Source organism: Phoca vitulina, unplaced genomic scaffold (genome assembly GCF_004348235.1).
Source record: "Phoca vitulina isolate PV1807 unplaced genomic scaffold, GSC_HSeal_1.0 scaffold22, whole genome shotgun sequence".
In the NCBI taxonomy this organism is placed as follows: domain Eukaryota; kingdom Metazoa; phylum Chordata; class Mammalia; order Carnivora; family Phocidae; genus Phoca; species Phoca vitulina.
In genome coordinates, this window is record NW_022589725.1 from 14410484 (window position 1) to 14431301 (window position 20818).

At 41.7% G+C, this 20818-nt stretch overlaps 1 protein-coding gene across 4 annotated transcripts in view; it reads left to right on the forward strand.

The window, feature by feature from the left end:
* The first annotated feature begins 811 nt into the window (after positions 1-811).
* Positions 812-20818, forward strand: part of ASXL1 (ASXL transcriptional regulator 1) — a 72608-nt gene continuing 52601 nt past the window's right edge. For 2 of the 4 annotated variants that reach the window (XM_032419294.1, XM_032419296.1), the window contains exons 1-4: positions 812-890; positions 6574-6656; positions 7623-7625; positions 8941-9049. In XM_032419294.1, coding sequence (XP_032275185.1) covers positions 834-890; positions 6574-6656; positions 7623-7625; positions 8941-9049 — 252 coding nt within the window. In that variant the 5' untranslated portion in view covers positions 812-833. The remainder of the gene's footprint in view (positions 891-6573; positions 6657-7622; positions 7626-8940; positions 9050-20818) is intronic. The other 2 variants (XM_032419295.1, XM_032419297.1) reach the window with 1 other exon arrangement.

A 20818-nucleotide genomic window follows, 5' to 3' on the forward strand; every position in this document is an offset into this window, starting at 1 on the left:
CGCCGAAAGGGTTAAACGTGGCTGGGGAGCCCAGCCACCGCCCCTTCCCAGCATCGCCTCCCAGAATGCCTCAGGCTCCCAGCCAGTTCCCGCACCTCGCGATACTCCGCCCAGTCTCTTCCCCGAACGACTGCCCGGCCCCCTTCTTTACTGAGCTCTGCGCGAGGCGGAGGAAGGTAGGGGAGGGCGGAAAAGAGCCGTGAGGTACGCCGGGAAGTGTGGTCCAAGCGTTTCATGCAGCCATATTCTTCCGGAGCGGGGGAGGCCAGAAAGGCAGCCAGGACTACAATTCCCAGCCGCCCTTTCGGTTTGTTTTTGTTCAAAAAAAAAAAAAACCCCCACACTCCCCCTCCTCACTCTTCACACACACTCACACACACACACCCACGGCAGATACGCACACACCCGGGCGCCGAGGGGAAAGCTGCGTCTCGCCTTCCTGCCCCACCGCCAGTCCTCTCTCGGCCCCTCAGCAGAGCGGGAAAGCGGAGGCTGGAGCCGTGACCTCTGACCCCGTGGTTATGCGGAGCCGCCGCATTCCTTAGCGATCGCGGGGCTGCCGCCGCTGCCGCCGCCGCCGCGGGCGACTGACGCAGCGCGGGCGCGTGGAGCCGCCGCCACCCCTCCCCCACCGCCGCCCTCGCTCCGGTTCTCGCGCCAGCCGGTGCCCGGGCGCCCGCCCCCTCTCCCCGGCCGCACCCGAGCCCTCGCGCGCCGCCGCCGCCACGCGCCCCCCGCCGCCGCCGCCGCCACCGCTGCCCCAGCCCCGCGCCGCCGCCACCCGCCCCGCCCGGAGGTCCCGCGTGGAGCCGCCGCCGCCGCCGGGGAGGAGGATGAAGGACAAACAGAAGAGGAAGAAGGAGCGCACGTGGGCCGAGGCCGCGCGCCTGGTGAGGCGGGCCGCCGAGGGGGCTCAGTAGGGGCGTGGGGGGTGGGCTGGCCGAGCCCCCTCTACGGGGAGGGGGAGGGGAGAAGCCCTGCCCACTGGAGGAGGGGGCGGGGCCGCCATTTTTTTAGGAACGGGACACCCCCACCCCCCCTAGGCGTTGGGTGGGGGAGAGGTCCTTCGCTGGTTGGATGTGGCGCCTTTTTATGCAGCTCCCCCCACCCCCTAAATTCCTGCGGAGGGGCGAGCTGGGAGGCCGGCTCCTCCCCCTCTGGGCGGCGGGGCCCCAACCTCCCCTCCCCCACTATTTGGCAGCGTCTGGGGGTCTGGGGAAGCTTCGTTTATGCACTCGGGGGAGTTAGGTTTCCGGGAAGGGTCGGAAGCTCCTCCCTCGCTTCCTGGTGGGCAATGGGGTGGTGCGTTTGACTCCAGGGGTCGGAAAACACCCCCAATTTTAAGGACGCGAGTGACATTTTGAGCTTTCCCAATCTAAACCAGGTGTGTGGAGGGAAGCAAGTGCTTACTCCCAGGTGGAACCCTGAGCAGTGGTTTTCAAACTTTAGTGTCTTGTTGGGGACACCTGGGAGGTTCTTAGGAATGCTCGTCCTAGGGCCCTGCTTGAGATCTTCTGAGTCTGAAATTCAGACTGAGTAGAGCCTCAGTGTCTTCATTTTAACCAGCTTCCCATGTTGACTGTAATGCAGGTGGCCCGGGACCACACTTTGAGAAACGCTGACTAGAGGGTTTTACTTCATAAGCTAGACTGGAGATAGGGACTCTGCAGAGAACTGACTCTACTTTGCAGAGAATGTATGTGTGTGTCCTCCTCTCCTTAGTGTCCTGGTGCATGTTATACTTGAAGTGTTGGACAAAGACCAAGTACCTCTGAAGATACTGCTCATTGAGGACTTAGCAAAGGAGGGAGTAATTTGTTGAAACTGCCTAGTGAGGAGGGTTGTGTATTTTGTTCCCATAGCGTCAGAGGACTTGTAATCGAAATACCTTCCTTTTGGATTTGAACCCACAAAGCTAAGACACTGGGAGACATGTTCTTATAAATATATCTTGGCAGATGACAATTGTAACTTTTCCTAGAGATGTCACTTCCTCAAGAACTGTCACAGAGCAGGGTTATAGTGCAGATAGCATATGTCTCTTGACACCTTGTAGTTTAAATGTAATTGCTGTAATTCACTTTTAATGATGAATGAAGCTTCACTTTCTAATCTTTATTGGGAAGTGAGGTTCCTTCCTCAGAGGTGTTGTGTAGACAAAGAGATGATGACTATTGTGTTGGGGCTTGTTCCGGCTCTATGGTACACCTTTTTCTTTCTTAGAACATGTAAAACTCAGTTACTTACAAGAACTAAAGCAGTTTGGTTTAGGAGAGAATTTTCACTGGTGTTCCTGATTGTCTTCTCCAGGCACTTGTTGCCCAGTGAACAGAAATAGCAAGTGTTTGTGTGCTCAAGTTTCATGCTTCTGTTCATTTGTTTTGATTTGTCATGTGAAATTTGTAGATTTTGAAGTTCTAAATATTTTCTTGATTCAATCAAGATTGGAAGCTTTGGCTAGCTTTGAGATCTCTTGGGAATTTTAGGATTTCTCCAGTGTTGCCTCACCTGGAAACAAATTGAGGCCTGAGGGAGAGGAGGGGAGAGCCAAAGGATGTGCTTGCTCTTTTTCTCCTCAAGGTTGAGTCTTGGGTGTTCATTGAAATTCTCCTCTAAGTTCCTGTTATGCAGGTGTTTATGACTCTGGGCACCAAAAGGAAATTTGCTTGCCAGAGTTTTACTTGTTAGAGGTAGGTGAAAGTACCTTTAAATCCTGTGTTATTTATGTTCTGACAGAATTCTAAAGTTTATTTGTCTCAAAGCTCTGTTGGCTTTTACTAGTTGAAAGACTTTAGGAATTCAGGGTCCACTGTTCCGTTAAGCCTCTTTAGGTTCTTGAACTTACTCTGATCTGAACTCCAGTATCCAGGTTGTTAGTTTTGTTTTATCATTGGCTTAACTTCATGCCAGATTATCTGAATAAGTTATTTCTCTTTTTGTTTTATGGCTCTTCATTAAAAAGTAATATGAACAGGAATAATTTTGTAGTGCCCTTAAACATGTGAAAGACGACTTGTGGAAACATGGTGCGTAATTGTGCATATCTTTTATTTTTTATCAGAATTTTCAGTCCCTTTGGATGGGACCATTTGGTGGGTGAGGGGCAACTCTTCAGAGTCCTCTCCCCATTTAAAGAAAACTGCTGCAACACCGAGTGCTGGGGAGTTTGTGAGAGCTTATGCTGGACAGAGAGCAGCTAGCTTGACTAGAGAAAGCCCGTAATGGGAGGGCAGGTGATTAAATCTACTCTTTGGACAGGTGAATTTGAAGTGCTTGACATGGCAATCAGATGCAGTTGCTCTGGGGTGGTTTCATATTGCTCCTGACCTTGCTTAGATTGGTGGCTAGAGTGATACTGGGAATTCTTAAAAACTATTTTGGTAGGAAAGAAGAGGCTTCTGGAGAATTTTATTAGTGTAGTATACTTCAGGAGATTGACTTTTGCAGATGTTATGTTGTTGAGAAGTAGATACTCTTCTTTCAAACATTTTGTAGTATTGTCTTTTCTAGATATAAGAGGTAGACTTTAGAGGGTTGGATGGTATAAATCCTCCTGCTTGTTAGGAACAATTTGTTTGGGAGAAATAGACGAGGGGATTTCCCTTTAAATTGAATGTCCTTAAATGGATTCTCCCTGGCTTTGAGAAACTCTTCATTGTACGCTTTATCTTTCACTTTGATTCATGACTGACCATTCTTACATCAAACATTTTTTTTCTCTTTGAAGTAGGAGAAGAGATACTTTTTTTTTTAAGTGTGCCAGAAAGACCAGGGACTAGGAATAGAACACTGCTGAATTGTTCTTGTACTAAAAGCTGGAGGCATATACAATTATAATAAAAGTGAATACTTTGTATCTTTTGATGTAACTTCCTTTTAGAGAAGTTAGATTCTCAGGCTCGAAGGTTCTCTCTTAGATTCTCAGGCTCTTCCTGACTGCTGTTTAAATAATTGGTAACTAATTTTTCAGAGTCATGCTTCTTTTAAAAAAAAAATTACAGTACAAAAATTCGCTAACTCAGCTCTCAGTATCAAAAAAGTGGTATCTGTGGCAGTGAACGTTAGTAGCTTGTAACAGGGTTTGTTGTGGGTTTGTTCAAGTCAACACCGCTTAACTTGGCACTCAGGTTCTTAGAATACAAAGATGGATAAGGTTTGCCCTTGAGGAACTTAAGGGTCTTCTGGGAATGGAGAAGGTCTAGACCCATGAATAGAAATTTACTACGTGCATGATAAGTGCCATCATAGATGTACATATGATAAACAGACATCCTGGTTCAGGCTTATTGTCCAGGTGTCATCATGACTGGTTCCTCCTTTCACTCACAAGTGTCCCACTTTGGAAGGTAAATTACATGTGTTGTGGATTATGAGGACACTGAAAAGAGACATTTAACTCTGTCTGGCAGGGATCAGAGAAGGCTTTCTAGAGGCAGGTGCTTTCCAAACTGAATCTTGAAGGGCAAGAAGAAGTTAGGCCCATCATGGAGGAGGTTAGGAGCTGGTGACAAGGAGCTAGTGGTGTGTGTGTGCACACTTGTGCACAGGGTGGAGAGTGTGGGAATTAGGTAGAACTACACATAGTTACTGGAATGTGAAGTTGTGGAGTATCAGTTTGGCAGTCAGGTAGAGAGACAGGCAGAGCCCAGATTCTGAGGGCCTTGTGTGCCAGGCCTGCGAGCACATATTTGTGCCAGGCACTGTAGACACTTATTTCCATGATCTACAATCTGTAAAACAACTCTTAGGGCAAGACATCAATATCTTTCCATCACAAGTGGGGCAACCGAGGCTCAGGTTGGGTAGGTAACTTGCCCAAGTTTAGAAGGCTAGCATTTAAATCCAGGTCCATCTGGTTCTAAAGCCTGTGCTTTTCCAGTGAGCTGGTGAGCTCTTCTTCGGAAGCTTTGGCCTTTGCTGTATGTGATTAGGTTGCTGTTGAAGAATTTTAAAGCGGGGAAAGTGATGATTTATTTTGTTGGGTTGACCTCATATAGCAGGTAAGTTCTGCAAGAGCTGGGGTTTGGTCTTTTTTGCTGCTGAATTCTAGAATTGTCCCTGGCACAGGTAAGTATTTCGTGTATTTGTGGAGTGAAGGATGGTAGCGGAGGAAGGATGGATTTGAGGAAAGCAGAGCTGGTTGCAGGCATATTAGCGAAGGGGCTGTGTGTTGGGTGAGGGAAGGAACTGGGGGACAGGTGAGAGTGAGGGGTGCTGTCTAGGTTTCTGCATTAGGTGATGGAGGAAGAGGGGCGATGAATCGGAGTTGCCAGTTAGATGAATTAGAACAGATGATCAAGGGGGCGGATGTCAGTACAGAAGTGAATATTTGAGTCGGAAGCTGGGGAGAAACCCAGGCTAGAGGTGAGTATTTGGGAGTTAGCAGAGTATAGGTAGTAGTTGAAGCTATGAGAGGTGATAGAGCTACTTGAAGAGAATGTAAAAATTGAAAAGACAGAGGCTAACAATGGGACCATGGTAAATAGGGACTTTATTTCAGCACCTGCTTCTCCAAAGCTTGACTTCCTTTAGTGCTAAGGGCTCATGTTCTTCCACAGGGAGACCCTTTAGCAGCAATCCTGTCAGACTTCTTGCTTTACATTTTATTTGTGACAAAGCAGCACTTAGTTGTTAAGAGTTGTTAAGTGACCGCAAGGTGTATGGAGTAGCCTCGGCAGCTGCTGGTAGAGACCGTACAAAGATACTGACAGCCTTTTTCCTCCCTGAGAAGGATGGCATTTCTAAAACAGCTCCGCTCCTTCACATGAGAGAGCCACAGTTGCTCACTAGGAAACTGCTGCCATGACTTTGTTAGAGATGATGCTAACGTACATGGGATGTTCTGTTTCTTGTTGCTTTGCCTGCACCAGTCATACAGAATCAGAGCTTCACGTTGCCAAATGGCAAAATGTACTGTGGCAGTTCACACCAAAATTTCACAACACAGTGGCAAAAACCATCACTTAAAAATATGGGTACTGGGGCGCCTGGATGGCTCAGATGGTTAAGCATCTGCCTTCAGCTCAGGTCATGATCCCAGGGTCCTGGGATCGAGCCCCACATCGGGCTCCTGGCTCAGCGAGGAGCCTGCTTCTCCCTCTCCCTCTGCCTCTCTCCCTGCTCATGCTTTCTCTCTCTCTCTCTATCTCTGTGTCTCATATGAATAAATAAAATCTTTAAAAAAAAAATATGGGTGCTAATCAGACTTCCTCAGGAAAAAAAATCTGAATGCATTTCTGTCTTGTCATTATTTTGTAGCTCTATGTATTCTATGGTTTAGTCATGTGAACAATGTGAAGTTAAGCAATAACCAAGGTTGCTAAGGCCCCACTCATGTACCATAGCATGTATGCTAAGAAGGGTGTTTTTAGAATTAAGAATTAGAATATTTACGCTAATTTCAGTCACTTTTAGCAACATCTTAGATCCGTAATTTGGTTTCTGAAGCAGCGTTAACTGTGGAAAAACTAAGTTGTTAACAGTGCTACCTCAGCAGAACTGTAGCTCAGGATACAGACTGATGGATATAAATGGGAATTGCACACTAAAATCAGAACATTTATATTCCTTCAGGTACTAGAAAACTACTCGGATGCTCCAATGACACCAAAACAGATTCTGCAGGTCATAGAGGCAGAAGGATTAAAGGAAATGAGGTTCGTATTATTCTCGTTGTTCAAGAGGGTTTCATAGGACATATGTCTTTCTGTAGATACTTAGTGACATGATTAAGTGTATATATGCCTTCTCCCCCTTTCTCTCTCTCCATGTGTCTCTTTGCGCCCTCCCCCGCCCCCCCAGTCCGGTGTGGTATAGAACTATCTCCCAAGTTGTGTGTCTTCTGAGTGGCGGGTGGGAATGGGTGAGCATCCATTTGTTTTCATTAGAGATGCAGCAGCTTTCCCTATCCTTGCTCTCCCTTAAATCTTGACATGGAGTGTGTTCTTTGTGTAAGGAGTCCACGCATTTTCTTTTGTACTCTCTTTTGCACATATTAGTAGAGAAGGGGCAGACTCTGATAGGCTCTATCTTGTATAAAACTTCCCTTTCTATATCCCTGAAATTCTTTGTTTTAGGATCAAAAGAAGGGTTGTCTCATCACCATAACACCACTGGCCTTTTTTTCCTCCCTACTGATTCTAGCCATTCATCATAGGAATATACTAAAGTTTAGTGTGACCTTGATTTTATTCTCCTATGATCTAGTTTTGCTAGAGAAGCAACAAGTTAGGAACAAAAGGAATTGCAGGCACGAAAATCAGTGGTTGTTTAATTCTTTTCTCTCTGCACTCTAACCCTAACCCCCTTTTTCTTTAATTTAAATGAAAGAAGAGAGCACAACATAATGTCCCTTCTTGGAACTCAGAACAAACAGCATATGTTTTTGCTGGTTAAGCTTTAGCTGCTTGAAATTGACCTTTTAGGGTCAAAAGATCCTCACTTTCCAGTTCAGTCTCAAGCTGACAGTTTGTGGGGAGGGAAGATCAGGATTGTGTAGATCACATTCATTTAAATAGTACTTATGCACTGTGTAGTGTTATAATTGTGCTTTATTTTTGTTTTTATGGGCTATTTCCCATCATGCTGCTGTCTGCACTGCTGTTGGACCACTATACCTATAGAAGGTAAATTAGTCCCTTTGGGACAGATGAAATTGAGAACTTTAACTTGTTTCTGCTTCTTGCTCTTATAGGAATTAATGAAGCAGTCATGGTAGCTCATGATGAGTGAGCAGCTCTGTGATTTGTAGACAGAGGTATAGTGTGTAGGAGTCACACTGTTCTGCTGAAGGACTCTGCCAGCATGCCGTTCCCCCTTGTAGCAGAGATGTTAGCACACCCACTTGATACTCCACATTCTGCACAAGGTTTCTTGTAGAGATTGGTTCTTGGTGAAAATTTTTTTAGCATCCAGTGTGTTCCAAAGCAGAATAAGTAATAGGGTTTGTTTTTTTTTTTTAATGGCTTTTTTAGACTCAGAATTTATTTTTAACACTGCATAAATTAAGGCTTCTGGTTCTGAAAGATCTTAAGAGGCTTTATTTAAGATATTTATATATTTTTAACATACTGGGGAGAGGGACGAGAAGGTGCACAGGTGAATCCTAGCACTAACATGCTAGTGCCAAACTCAGTTAATATTAATAATGGACACTTGTCTGTGTTTTTGACAGCTGTTCTATTTTAAGATTCAGTAAATGGCCTCTAATTCACTGAGTTACTGTTTTGCAACCAACTACTGTAGCAGGGAGTGTGAAATAGCTTAATGATCCGCCTTTTTTCCATTATTGGGTACCAGATCCATTTGACTGACTTTTCTTTTTAAGTTTAAATTTAAGTGCTTGCTCCTGGGTAGATGTAGAATAAAACCCATTCTCTCCCCTTCCCAACAGAGAAAAAGCAAATGAAATATTCTTCTTTTGTGTGCTTATTAGCAAATATTTAACTGGGGATGAAAAGGTGTGCTTGTTTTCTTGGGACAGCACCATTGATTCTGTGGTCTTTGTGCTGATAATGTTTCTGAGCATGATATATGCAGGTCAAAATACAGAGGCTAGGAAGCACATTCTGTTTTTAATATTAAAATTTAACTTTTAAAATTTAATAAAAATACTGGGTAATGTGTTTTTTTAAAACTCCCTGAATTTGAACAGTCACTGTGTACTTTTTCTAAATCTCTTTGAGAACTTGGTTGATGTTGTCAAAAGGCACTAAGAAAGTGCCAGGTGTGGAACAAGGGAATCACATACCATGTCCTACCTGGGTGTGATTGATGGGGATTTCATTTGTTGCCCTGTACTACTTTCAAAGTGGAATTGTTGTCATGGGCTCTCTTCTGCTATATTTCTTGATTTAAGAATGAGTTGGAGGGTATTGGATCTTTGAGTAAGTAGGCATGTAGATTTCTATAACCCTCATCCATCCTTGTATGTTTTTACAGCGGGACATCCCCTCTCGCGTGTCTCAATGCCATGCTACATTCCAACTCAAGAGGAGGAGAGGGGCTGTTTTATAAACTGCCTGGCCGAATCAGCCTGTTCACACTCAAGGTAAGTAATATCAACTCTGTTCTTAAACTCGTAGTCTAAGAGTCACCTGGTATAAGTCTGGGATGAGATCCATGAATTTGCATTTCTAATAAGCAGGCAGGTGATGGTGATGTTGTTGGTCCTAAATGGTACTTTGAGATGTTCTAGGGTGAACGGGGTATTAGGAATTCTTCAGTCATATCAGCTATTCATCTTTTCTTTGTTTATATCTTTGCAGCTTGTATGCACTAGAAGGGTAAGGATGTGTGGGGGTAACTGCAAATGTGCTTTAATTAGGATTTTGTTTGTAATAGTATTGTGAAGATAAATTACTGGGCAGCTAAAACAAGACCTACTCTGTGGAATATAACTGACATATAAACATCCTTGTGGAAATTAAAAAATTCATTAGCTTTTTCTAAGTGGAGCTAATTACAAAGGAAGAGAACTTAAATCAAGTAGAGTTCACAGTAAAGCCTAAATAGAACTGAAATAAATAGGCTAATTATTTTTCTACTATTTGTGATATAAATGGTTATTATTTAAACCAGAGGTTGGCAAACTTTCTATAAAGGGCCAGATAATAAATATTTTAGGTTTTGTGGACCATACTATATCATAAGTATTCACCTCTGCCATTGTAGCAGGAAGGTAGGCATAGACAAATCATAAATGAGTGGGCAAGGTTGTCTTCCAGTAAAACCTTAAAAAGACAGTGAGAGGGCCAGATTTGGGTTGGGGCTGTGGTTTGCTGACCTGATTTAGACATAAGATGACCTGTTGATGAGGAAACTGAAAATTTGATGCCGACCCTTCTACTCATCCATATGTGGTTATAAATTTCAGTAGTCTGTATACAAACTTTTCCCTTTTATTTTCTTGATAGACTTATCTTCTTTAATTCAAAATTAAACACTTGAGCAAATACCAGTGATATAACTTGCAGTCATAAAACTTGATGTTTATGTATACTTCAAATGTATCTTATATTCAGATGTCTGTGCTGTTTTCTATATTGTTTTTGTTTCTAATATTTTGGACTTCTTTTGTTAAGAGGCTGTATAATGTAATGTCAGGAACTGAGCCTTGGGGAGAAATAGAGCCCTGAGTTCAAAACCTAGCTTTATAACCTGGGACAGATTTAACCTTTCTTTATGGTGGTGTATGCATCCCTGACACAGTGTCAGTCCTTAATAAATGGTAGCCTTTTTGGTATTCCTTTAGGTTCTTTATCATCAATTGCTTGTTAATGACATTTTTCTATTACATATTATACATTGTTGTATATAACATAATGGTACATAGTTATGTATAATTATAATTGTTTGTATTATATTACAAATATGCATGTTGATGGCATATTTCTCTTTTACATGGGAGGAGAAATCTTTTTCTGTGAACACATTGAGAGTAGGAACTGAGTTTCATTTGTTTATAACTTTGCCGCAATTTGCTTTATCCCTCTCTACATACTTTAGAATGTATGTTTTAAGAACAAGTACATTATCCTACATAACCATAATTTCATTATCAGATTCAAGAAAATTAACATTGATACAATAGTATATAATACATAGTCCATATTCAAATTGTCTCTGGTTCCACAAATATTCTTTATAGCTTATTTTTTCAGTCCAGCATCCAATCAAGATTCATGCATTTCAAAAAAAAGATAAAAACAGAGAGGGAGGCAAACCATAAGAGACTCTTAACTCTAGGAAACAAACTGAGGGTTCCTGGAGGGGAGGTGGGTTGGGGGATGGGGTAACTGGGTGATGGACATTAAGGAGGGCGCTTGATGTAATGTGCAGTGGGTGTTATATGCAACTGATGAATCACTAAACTCTACCTCTGAAACTAATACGGTATATGTTAATTAATTGAATTTAAATAAAAAATTTTTAAAAAATAATCCTGCATTTCATTTGGTTGTTATGTCTCTTTAATATTTGTTAATGTAGAACAGTTCCCTTGCTTTGTTTTGTCTTTTATGGCATTGATATTTTTGAACAGTTCAGGTCAGTTGTTTTGTGGAATTAAATACATTTTTAAAGGACTAATAAAAGTGTAGAAATCTTGGTTATTTCCAGACTTCTTTCTGTTTGCACTGCTAGATCATGTCCACTCCTCCAGGTTGTAGCACAGAGCCACTCAGCAATGAAGGATGGAAGTGATGGGATATATGGTATAGTGCTAGTTTGGTCTGGGTCTTTCCTGTAATAAGGGCCAGGAAGGCACAAGTTATTTAATTACATTTCTCATTTTTTTTCTTCGGAAAGTGCTAATGACACCTCTGAAATCCTGTGGCATTTTCTTTGCCTAACTTATCTCTCGTGTTAAGAAAGAGCATGTGCAGAATGCCTTGTAGTTTTTCTGTGCCGTGCTTGGAAATCTCTTCTAGTGGGCCATCAAGGTCAGAATTCTATTTATCCATGTGATTTTGCTACTTAGTTGAAAACAGGAATTTTTTCAGTTTTGGATACATTTGTGTGGCTTTATCCATGATTACTAAAGGTTTACTGATAAGCTGGAGTCTTTTGGGGCAGGCCACAGGGTTCCTTATCTGATAAAAAGTTGTTTTGGGTAATGTGATGGTACATTTGACACTTTATATATAGATGCTTGCATTAGTCCCCAGAGCTAGTCCTCAAGGATGGATGGGATAGATGAAATCTATCTGTGCTTTGAATTCTTGATTTGAATTGCTTTTCTTAAGCCTTCCCTGAAGTCAGCTGTCAGTGTCCATCATTGTCTGGTTAGAGGTAGGATTCATATAGTTTTTTACACTTGGGATTTCCCATTCTTACAAAGCCACTTTGAGTTTCTTTGTAGTGTTCTACATTTTTAGAACTTTGATGCAGAACTACTATGCTTTTTCGACTTGGTGGTTGTGTTACTGGTGAGTTTAGCCTGTATTGGCCTTTGCAGGCTCACTGTCAGGCATAACTGCAGTCATTTGATGTTGTTCATTGTTGTAGAATAATTCTCATACGGGTGTGTCACTTACGTTACGTATGGCTATTTGCACTTCATTACATCTCATGTATGATACAGGGCTCAGCCTTCAGGGTCTTTTAGCCCAATTTAACAAGCCACGTTGGATTTTTTTTAATATATAGAGTATTTTTATAAAAGTGTGAAAAACATTTTTTTGGTAAAAGAAATAGATGACTATGCCTGAAGTATCCATCCGTTAAAATCCAGTTTGCAGATAAAAGAAAGGAAAAAGCAGGAATGGAGGAAAAATGGAGGAAGAGAGGGAGATAATTATTGCAGTCCCACAGTGTTATTTATATAACTACAATTAAAATATTCACGTACAACTCCACACTTACGGCAATTTCAAAGCTATTTATGTTACTGTTAAATACTGAGAAGAACAAAGGAAATAAGCCTAGACTTAGATACAATAAAATCATGGAGTCTGTCATTTGAAAGGCAGTATCAGAGAACATTCCGATTTTTTTTTTTAAGATTTTATTTATTTATTTGAGAGAGAGGTAGAGAGAGCACAAAGGGAGAGGGAGAAGCAAACTCCGCCCTGAGCAGGGAGCCTGATGTTGGGCTCGATCCCAGGACCCCAAGATCATGACCTGAGCCGAAGGCAGATGCTTAACCGACTGAGCCACCTAGGCGCCCCAACATTTTGATTTTTGATACGTGCACAGCAAGTAGGGTGGTCTCCTTTAAAATTTTTTTTTTTTAAGATTTTATTTGTCAGAGAGCGAGCGCACACAAGCAGGGGGAGTGGCAGGCAGAGGGAAAAGCAGGCTCCCTGCCCAGCAAGGAGCCCAACGCGGTGCTCGATCCCAGGACCCCGGGATCATGACCTGAGCTGAAGGCAGACGCTCAAGTGACTGAGCCACCTAGGCATCCCAGGGTGGTCTTTTAAAAAATGCAAATCACATCACATCACTATCATGCGTGGCCCTTACCTACCTCTGTGATCTGCTCTCCTAGCACTTTCCCCTTGGTCGTTCTACTAAAGCCACCCTGGTCTTCACTTTGTTTCTCAAACACCCCCGATTTGTGTCCACCACAGGGCCCTTGCATTTGCTAGCCCCCTACTTAGAAAGCTCTATGGTAACTTCTTGTCATTTGGTTCTTAATCCAAAAGTATCTTTTCAGTGAACATATCTCTACCCGTCTAATTCCACAACATCAGGAGGGTTTTTGTTTGTTTCATAGCCCTATCCGTATCAGAAATTACTTGGTGGTTGTTAGTCTCTCTGCACTAGTGTAGGAGTGAAGCGACTTTGTTTTCACTGTATCCCCTGTGTCTGGCACACAGTAGGTACTTAGTAAGTATTGGCTGGATGAAAAATAGATGATGGTATCATCAGAATCTTAGCTAGTCAGTTCTCCTTGTAATTCACCTTTCTTTTATATCAGTTTTATTATAGAATATGCATATTTTGGGTTATTTTTTCTTCTGCTCAGCAAGTTGACTTCTAAGAACCCTTTTTTTTCCTTGCCCTCTTTAGAGCAGTTCTACATAAATCTGTGGAAGAATCTGTTGACACTAGAAGTAAATCTGTCTGTGACTATGGCCATAATCTGGTTCCTCTTAATTGCTAAAGGCAGAAACTGAGCCATTAGAAACAGCTTAAACATTTTAGGTATGTTTTAGATAAGATGTTATTATTTCTTGTAGAGTTTTGAACTTTGATCATCTTGTTAGAAAAAAGAATCTCTAAACGGTAGTGACATTTTAAGACAATGTCTTTGATAGTCTGTTAGCCTTATCAAATATAGGATCTTTTAAATGCTTAGAATCTTAGAATTTTAGTGTGGGAGGGGCTCTCAAATCATCCAGTTCATTTTCATTTTGCAGTTAGATAACTGAGTTTCTAACAGATTAAATGATGTATCTGTGATTATACATCTGTGTGACATGCATATGGCCAAGTTGGGGCTAGAACCCAGGTCCCTCATTTTTTGAGTTTAATTTCTTTTCATTATGCTAATTTAGAATAAAGAGTTTTTCTACAGGTTTTATGACTTTTGGTCATTTCATCTTTTTGAAGCATCTTGTGAGTTCTTTGATATTTCTCGAAATGTCAGTTTTATTCTCTTTAATGAAAATCCTTATAATTGTTAAGCCAGGTAGCTTTTCATGTCCTTAGATGTGACTCTTTAGTTATGACTGGTTGAATTTCTGCACTCTGCATTAATTTTATTGGCATTTCGGATCGTAGGTGTTCTTTTCTATGCTAGAGTAAGTGATCTATGGTGGTAGTAAAAGCATTGGACTAGGTAGGAGTCAAGATCTGGGTTCCAGCATAGCACCTCATATCTTACTAAATATCTCCATTTATACTTCTTTGTCCCTAACTCAGGATTTGAAATAGATTGGTCATTTAAATACTTGAGGTGTAAAATCCTTTTATGTCATGAAATGGAGCTCTGAAATACAAATAGATGGCTGTGAAACTGCTCTGGTTGAAACAAGCATGAGGGCCCACCTTCTCCATCTCTTCTGAGTTCTGCTGTCCCCACCCCCTGCTCCAAGCACTCAAGGATCTTTCCCAGACCCTGGAACTCTGTTGAAAACCTTCTAGAGTAAGAATTCAGTAAAGATCCTTTCTGTGCTCCCATTCTAGCATCTAGACTATTTTGTGTGAAAAGTCAGCATGGGATATTTTTCTTTCTTGTTCTTTTGTGATGCATTTGGTATTTACTGGAGGCAGACTGTTTTATTGTAAGCCCCGTTCCACTCTGAACTGTAGGAGGTCTGCACAGAAGGCCCAGTTAGTAGAGCAGTACCATTTGCTCTGGTTAATAGTAGCAGCAGTTTGGTTTTGATGGAGGCTTTGACCCCTCCGTTGGTAAAAGGTTCCTTATTTGTTTGAATAATTCTCAAGGGATGTCTGGATCTGCCTGTGGAAAAGGGGGTATTCTGTTGTTTGACAGGATTTCCAGCCAGCTTAGGGAGAAGAGAGAACTTGATTGTTCTTAGAGCCCTGGTCAGACTCTGGTTTTATGTCTAAGAGATTAGCTGCCTTTTGTCCTTCTACTTCCTGAAGTTCAAAGCGCTGTAATAATGAAGTGTGGTAAAGGTCAGGTACCAGAGGTTTCGAAAGCACTGCCACTGGAATGATTTTGTGGTCGTTCAGGGGGGTGAGCAGGATGATGATTTCAGGGGTGCTAAAGTGATGTGTATTTTTAAAACAAAAAGGTTATACTTTTAAAGTGTGATTTTAAGGCACCAGGGTTCTAGGAAAATGAGGAGATTGTTCCAGGCTTCCTTGGGACTGTGTTTGAAAAAACACTTTTCTTTGGGTCAGCCAGTATGAAAACTGAGTATGATCTCTTCTCAGTCCTTCAGATCAGACTTTTTGGGAGAGTTATTTGAGGAACTTGTTTAGTCTAAGAAAGTTGGTTCTTCTAGCTTAGCTAAATCTGGAAGGAAAGCTGGAAACTGATGTTTGAGTGCTAACTGTATTCCAGACAGGCATCATACTTGTCACATTGGTCTTTTTGAAACATAAATATGTCTCCTACTCCTGTAATAATGGGAAGCAGCCTGAGAGAGTGTAAGTAAATGGGACCAAGTCACATCTTTTGGTTATTTGAGAGAGTTGTATTCAACACATGGAGGACAGGCTTAGGAGTTTTGAAGTTTTGACTATATGAGTTGGTTCTCAAATGTTTTGGGGGTCATTTTTAAATTCTGTGTGCATCACAATGCAGGAAAGGGATGGGGAGCAAAAAAGATGTCTGCTGTTCTGGGAGATGCTTTTTTGATTCATTTGTACTAGATGGGCTTTCACATGTGTGCCTTTATATGTTAGCTAATCCCTTCTGTTTTAGTCTCTGACTCTGCATGCCAGTTTTTCTTGGGTCAGTTAACTCTGGACAATTCTCCTTTGACTTCTGACTTGTACTTTTTTGGTCTCCATTCCCATTGCAACCACCTTAGTCTAAGTTACCCTCATAGGCTGGATACCGAAACAGCTCTTGCCTGGGGCCCTACTTTCACTTTTGCCCCCCCCAGCATCCACTTTGCTCCTTGGTAATTCACATAGCAGCCAGAGGGATTATTTTTAAAAAAACGTCATTTGACCATGACACATTTCTGTTTAGTGTCTCTCAATGGTTTCCTGTGGCATTTACCAGAAAAATGCAAACCTTGCCCAGCCACACTGCCCTTCTTTCTGTTCTTTGAATTCCTTAAGCTCTTTCGAGTTTTAGTGTCTCCCATTTGGAACTCTCTTCTGCTTTGCCCTGGTTATAGGTCTCAACTTAAATGTCAGTACCTCAGAAACTTCATCTCTAAATTGCATTTTCCTGTTGTGCCCCAAACTTTACTTCTGATCACTTACAAGTTTATGATTATATAATTATTTAGGTGATTGTTTGATATGTCTCTTCTGACTAGACATTGGGGTAGAGAATTGGTATTTTGTCCTTGGCTGTATCCTCAGTGTCTATCATAGGAGGTACTCAATAAATGTTTGTTGGATAAATGCAGTGGAAAAACCCATAGAAGGTGATTGTTACTCCTTGACTGGTAGCAGTTCTCTTTGACAAACAGTTGAATTGGTTTAGGATAGTAATTTTTAGTATTAAAGTTGAAATATATAGTATAGAATGTTTACCAGCATCTTTTTTCCATAAAATGAAGATTAGAACATCTCCAAAATACAAGCTTTATTTCCTCAAAAGAAAAAAAATGTAAGGTCCAGTCTTGCTTTTGAAATTTAGTGCCAGTCTGATTCCTGGTCTTCTGTTATTATGTGTCCTCCACCCCCCCACCCCTTTTTCTACTGCCTGCCTCTGAAAGCTTTTAGAATTTTTTCCATGAGTATATACTTTAGTGTGGGTCATTTTTCACCCTGTGTGTCTTACTCAAATGTCTGATGATCTTGGTTGAGGGACTATTCTTTATTTAAGAGTCAGGCTCTTAAACACTAGTGGGAAATGCGGTATGTCATGGTTTTGTGGCTTCACTAGTCTCCTGCAGCAGTGGGAGTGGCTGTTGCTTAAATGCGTGGTGCTGGAGTAAGGATGTCTGTGTCCTCCTAATGCAGACTTTTAATAATCCCCATGTTCTCAATGCCATACCTCATCCTTGTCTGCCTTGGTACCTGGTTTAAATTCTGAGCCTTTCTGGAATTTAGGGGATAAATCCCCTTGGTTCTTTTCAGTACCTCTCTCCCCAGCACTTAGATTTCATCTTCCTTTGTTTTGGTAACTTGTTTCCTTTGCTTCTCTGTTTCTTTGTCGAGGACAACTTCCAAAGTATATCTTTACCCTGGATATTTTTTTCTGGACATCAAACTTGTATCTATCCAGTTGTCTATTCAGTATCTCTCTTTGGATACTGATGGCATCTCAGAAATAACATGAACAAAACCAATTTCGATTTTCCCACTCCAAACCTGTTTCACCCTTGTCTTGCCTAAATCAGTTGGGGAATTCCATGTTCTAAGTTGCTTAGGTTAGAAACCTTGGAGTTGTCTTCGGCTCCTTTCTTTTGTTCTCATGGCACATGTAATCATCAATAAACCCTGTTTGCTTAATTTTCAGAATATGTCCATTTTACCCACTACCCCAGGCCACCTTCCTGGTTTAAACCACCATCGTCTTTCTCCTTTCTCCTAGATTATTATAGTAACTTCCTAACTGGTCTCCTTGCTTTCCACTGTTGTCACTCTCCTCAGCTCTGGAGCCAGGAAGATTTTTTTTCTTTTTTTTTAAAGTAGGCTCCACTCCTAGTGTGGAGCCCATTATGGGGCTTGAACTCACAGCCTTGAGATTGAGACCTGAGCCAAGATCAAGATTTGGACGCTTAACCGACTGAGCCACCCAGGTTCCCGAGGAAGATTTTTTTTTTTCGAATATCAAATCATGTCATTCCTCTGCTCAAAACCATCCAGTGTTCACCCCCCCACCCCTTCACTTAGGGTCAAGGTCAAAAGCCTTAGAGTTGCTTGCAGGGCCCTGATGAGATTTACCCCCACCCTCACTCTCCTCGCCCTTCTTCTTACTCTTCCCCTGGTTCCCTCTGCTGGATAAACACAGTGGCCTGCTTGGTGGTCCTTGAACACGCTGCCACTGTACTCTCAGGGCTTTTGTCCTTGATGTTTCAGCTGTCTGCCATGCTTCCCCCCCAAGTACCTGCGTGACTTGCTCCCACACCGCCTTCAAGTCTTGCTCAGATTGCACCCTAACCCCTCCGTACCCCTCAGCAGTCCCCTCGTCTATGCCTTATCTTTTTCTTCTTGGTATTTATAACTGTCTGATAATCTGTGTATCATTTACTGTATACTTACTGCTATTGTCTGTCTCCTTTGGCTAGAACATAAACTCCCTAGGGGAGGGGTTTTTAATTTTAGTTACTGTTGTCTTTCAGTAAATATTTGTGTGAGCAAATGTATCGTAGTTTCTTTCTTTTAATTTGATACTATAGTGAATTATGTTAATAGACTTTTTCCCCAGTGCTCAAACATCCTTGTATTCCTAGGATAAATGTCACTTCGATATGGTTTTCTTTTTAAACATACATTGATGGATTTAGTATGAATCATTTATTTAGGATTTTTACATCTGTATTCATAAGTGATCTGTGATATTTTGATTTCAGACCTTATTCCGTTTTGGTATCAAAACAAGCTTTGCTGGTTTCCCGCTCTTGCTACTCTGCATTAGTCTAAGACAGAGATTTGTTCTATTAGTAGAACACACATATAAAACCTACTGGGCATTTTCAGAATATATTGTTTTTATTTATTTTTTATCGTGAAGTATATAATTTACCCAAAAGAGAGTATATACAGTTTGTGGTAAAGAATAGCTGAAAAATAAACTGCGCACTCCCATATTCACCAGCCAGCTCAGGAACAGAACACCTTTTACATTCTTTGAAGCCTCTGAGCATATCCCTTTCTCTCCCTGCTGAAGATAACCAATATTCTGATTTCCATACTAATCATTCCCTTGCTTTTGTTTCTAGGTTTGCCCATAAGTCTGTATTGCTGAACATGCCTTTTAAAAATAATCTTTATGGGAATGGAATCATGTTATTTTTCCCTGAGTTGCTGCTTTTGCTTATCATTTCTGAGCTTGAAATGTGCTGGTGCATTTAATTGACATACATCATGTTTTCTGCTATGTGCTGTCTTATGGTGTGAATATGCCATGATTTATTTGTCCATTTTCCTCTTGGTGCGTATTTGGTTGTTTCTAGTTACCTCCGTAACAGACAATGCTGCATTAAGCATTTCTCTACATGTCTCCTGGTGCATGTGTGGAGTAGCTTCTCTACAGTGTGTATGTTGCTGGGAATGGGACTGACCAGTAGTAGGTTTTGCACCTGATCATCATTACTAGGAAGAACAGCTGTTTTTCAAAGTGATCATATGAATGTACACTCCTTCCATAGTGTATGAGAATTTCTGTTGCTTCACAGCCTGAGTACTGTGGATGTAAAATAGGAATTGCTTTTTTTCCTGTTTTTAAATTGTGGCATAATTTATATACAGTAGAATTTACCTGTTTTGATGTACTAATGTACAGTTCTGTTTTTTTTTTTTTTTAAAGATTTTACCTATTTATTTGACAGAGAGACACAGCAAGAGAGGGAACACAAGCAGGGGGAGTGGGCGAGGGAGAAGCAGGCTTCCCACAGAGCAGGGAGCCTGATGCAGGGCTCGATCCCAGGGCCCTGGGACCATGACCTGAGCTGAAGGCAGATGCTTAACGACTGAGCCACCCAGGCGCCCCTGGTTCTGTGAGGTTTTTTAAAAGTTTGTTTGATTTTTTTTTTTTTTTTTTAAAGATTTTATTTATTTATTTGACAGAGAGAGACACAGCGAGAGAGGGAACACAAGCAGGGGGAGAGGGAGAAGCAGGCTTCCCGCAGAGCAGGGAGCCCGATGCAGGGCTCCATCCCAGGACCCTGAGATCATGACCTGAGCCGAAGGCAGACGCTTAACGACTGAGCCACCCAGGCGCCCCTGGTTCTGTGAGGTTTTTTAAAAGTTTGTTTGATTTTTTTAGTTCACATTTGTTTTGACATTTTACTGGGCTATTGAAAGGTATGCTGTAGTGGCTTGAATGCAGTTGCTCCAGTAAAAGTTGGTGTTAACATGCTTCTCCCTCCCCTAAAAATTCAGCTTTACATTCACATACAGAAAAATTCACCCCTTTAGGTTATAGTCCTTTGAGTTTTGACAAACAAAATTACCATTATAATTAGCATTTGGAGCAGTACCATCACCCCCCAGAAACTTCCCCTGTGTCCTTTTATAGTCAGCTCCTCTCCACCCCACCTCCTGGCAGCCATTGATTTGTTTTCTATTCTTGCAGTTCTGCCTTTTCCAGAATGTCATATAAATGGAATCATACATTATGTAGCCTTTTGAGTCTGGCTTCCTTTACTTTGTATGAGGTATTTGAGATTTTAGGCATCTTGTAATGTATATCAACAGGTTGTTCCTTTTTTATTGCTGAATAAAGTCCCATCGTGTGGATCTGCCACATTTTGCTTATCCATTCCTTAGTTGATGGACATTTGGATCGTTTCCTCCTTGTGACTGTTAAGAGTAATGCTATGAATATTTGCGTACAAGTCTTTCTGTGGACATTTTCATTTTTCTTGCGTAGATACCTTGAAGTAGAATTGCTGAGTTGTGTTGTAATTTGTTTTGTTTTGTTTTAAAGATTTTATTTATTTACTTGACAGCACAAGCAGGGGGAGCGGCAGGCAGGCAGAGGGAGAGGGAGAAGCAGGCTCCCCGAGGAGCAGGGAGCCTGATGCGGGGCTCGATCCTAGGACCCTGGGAT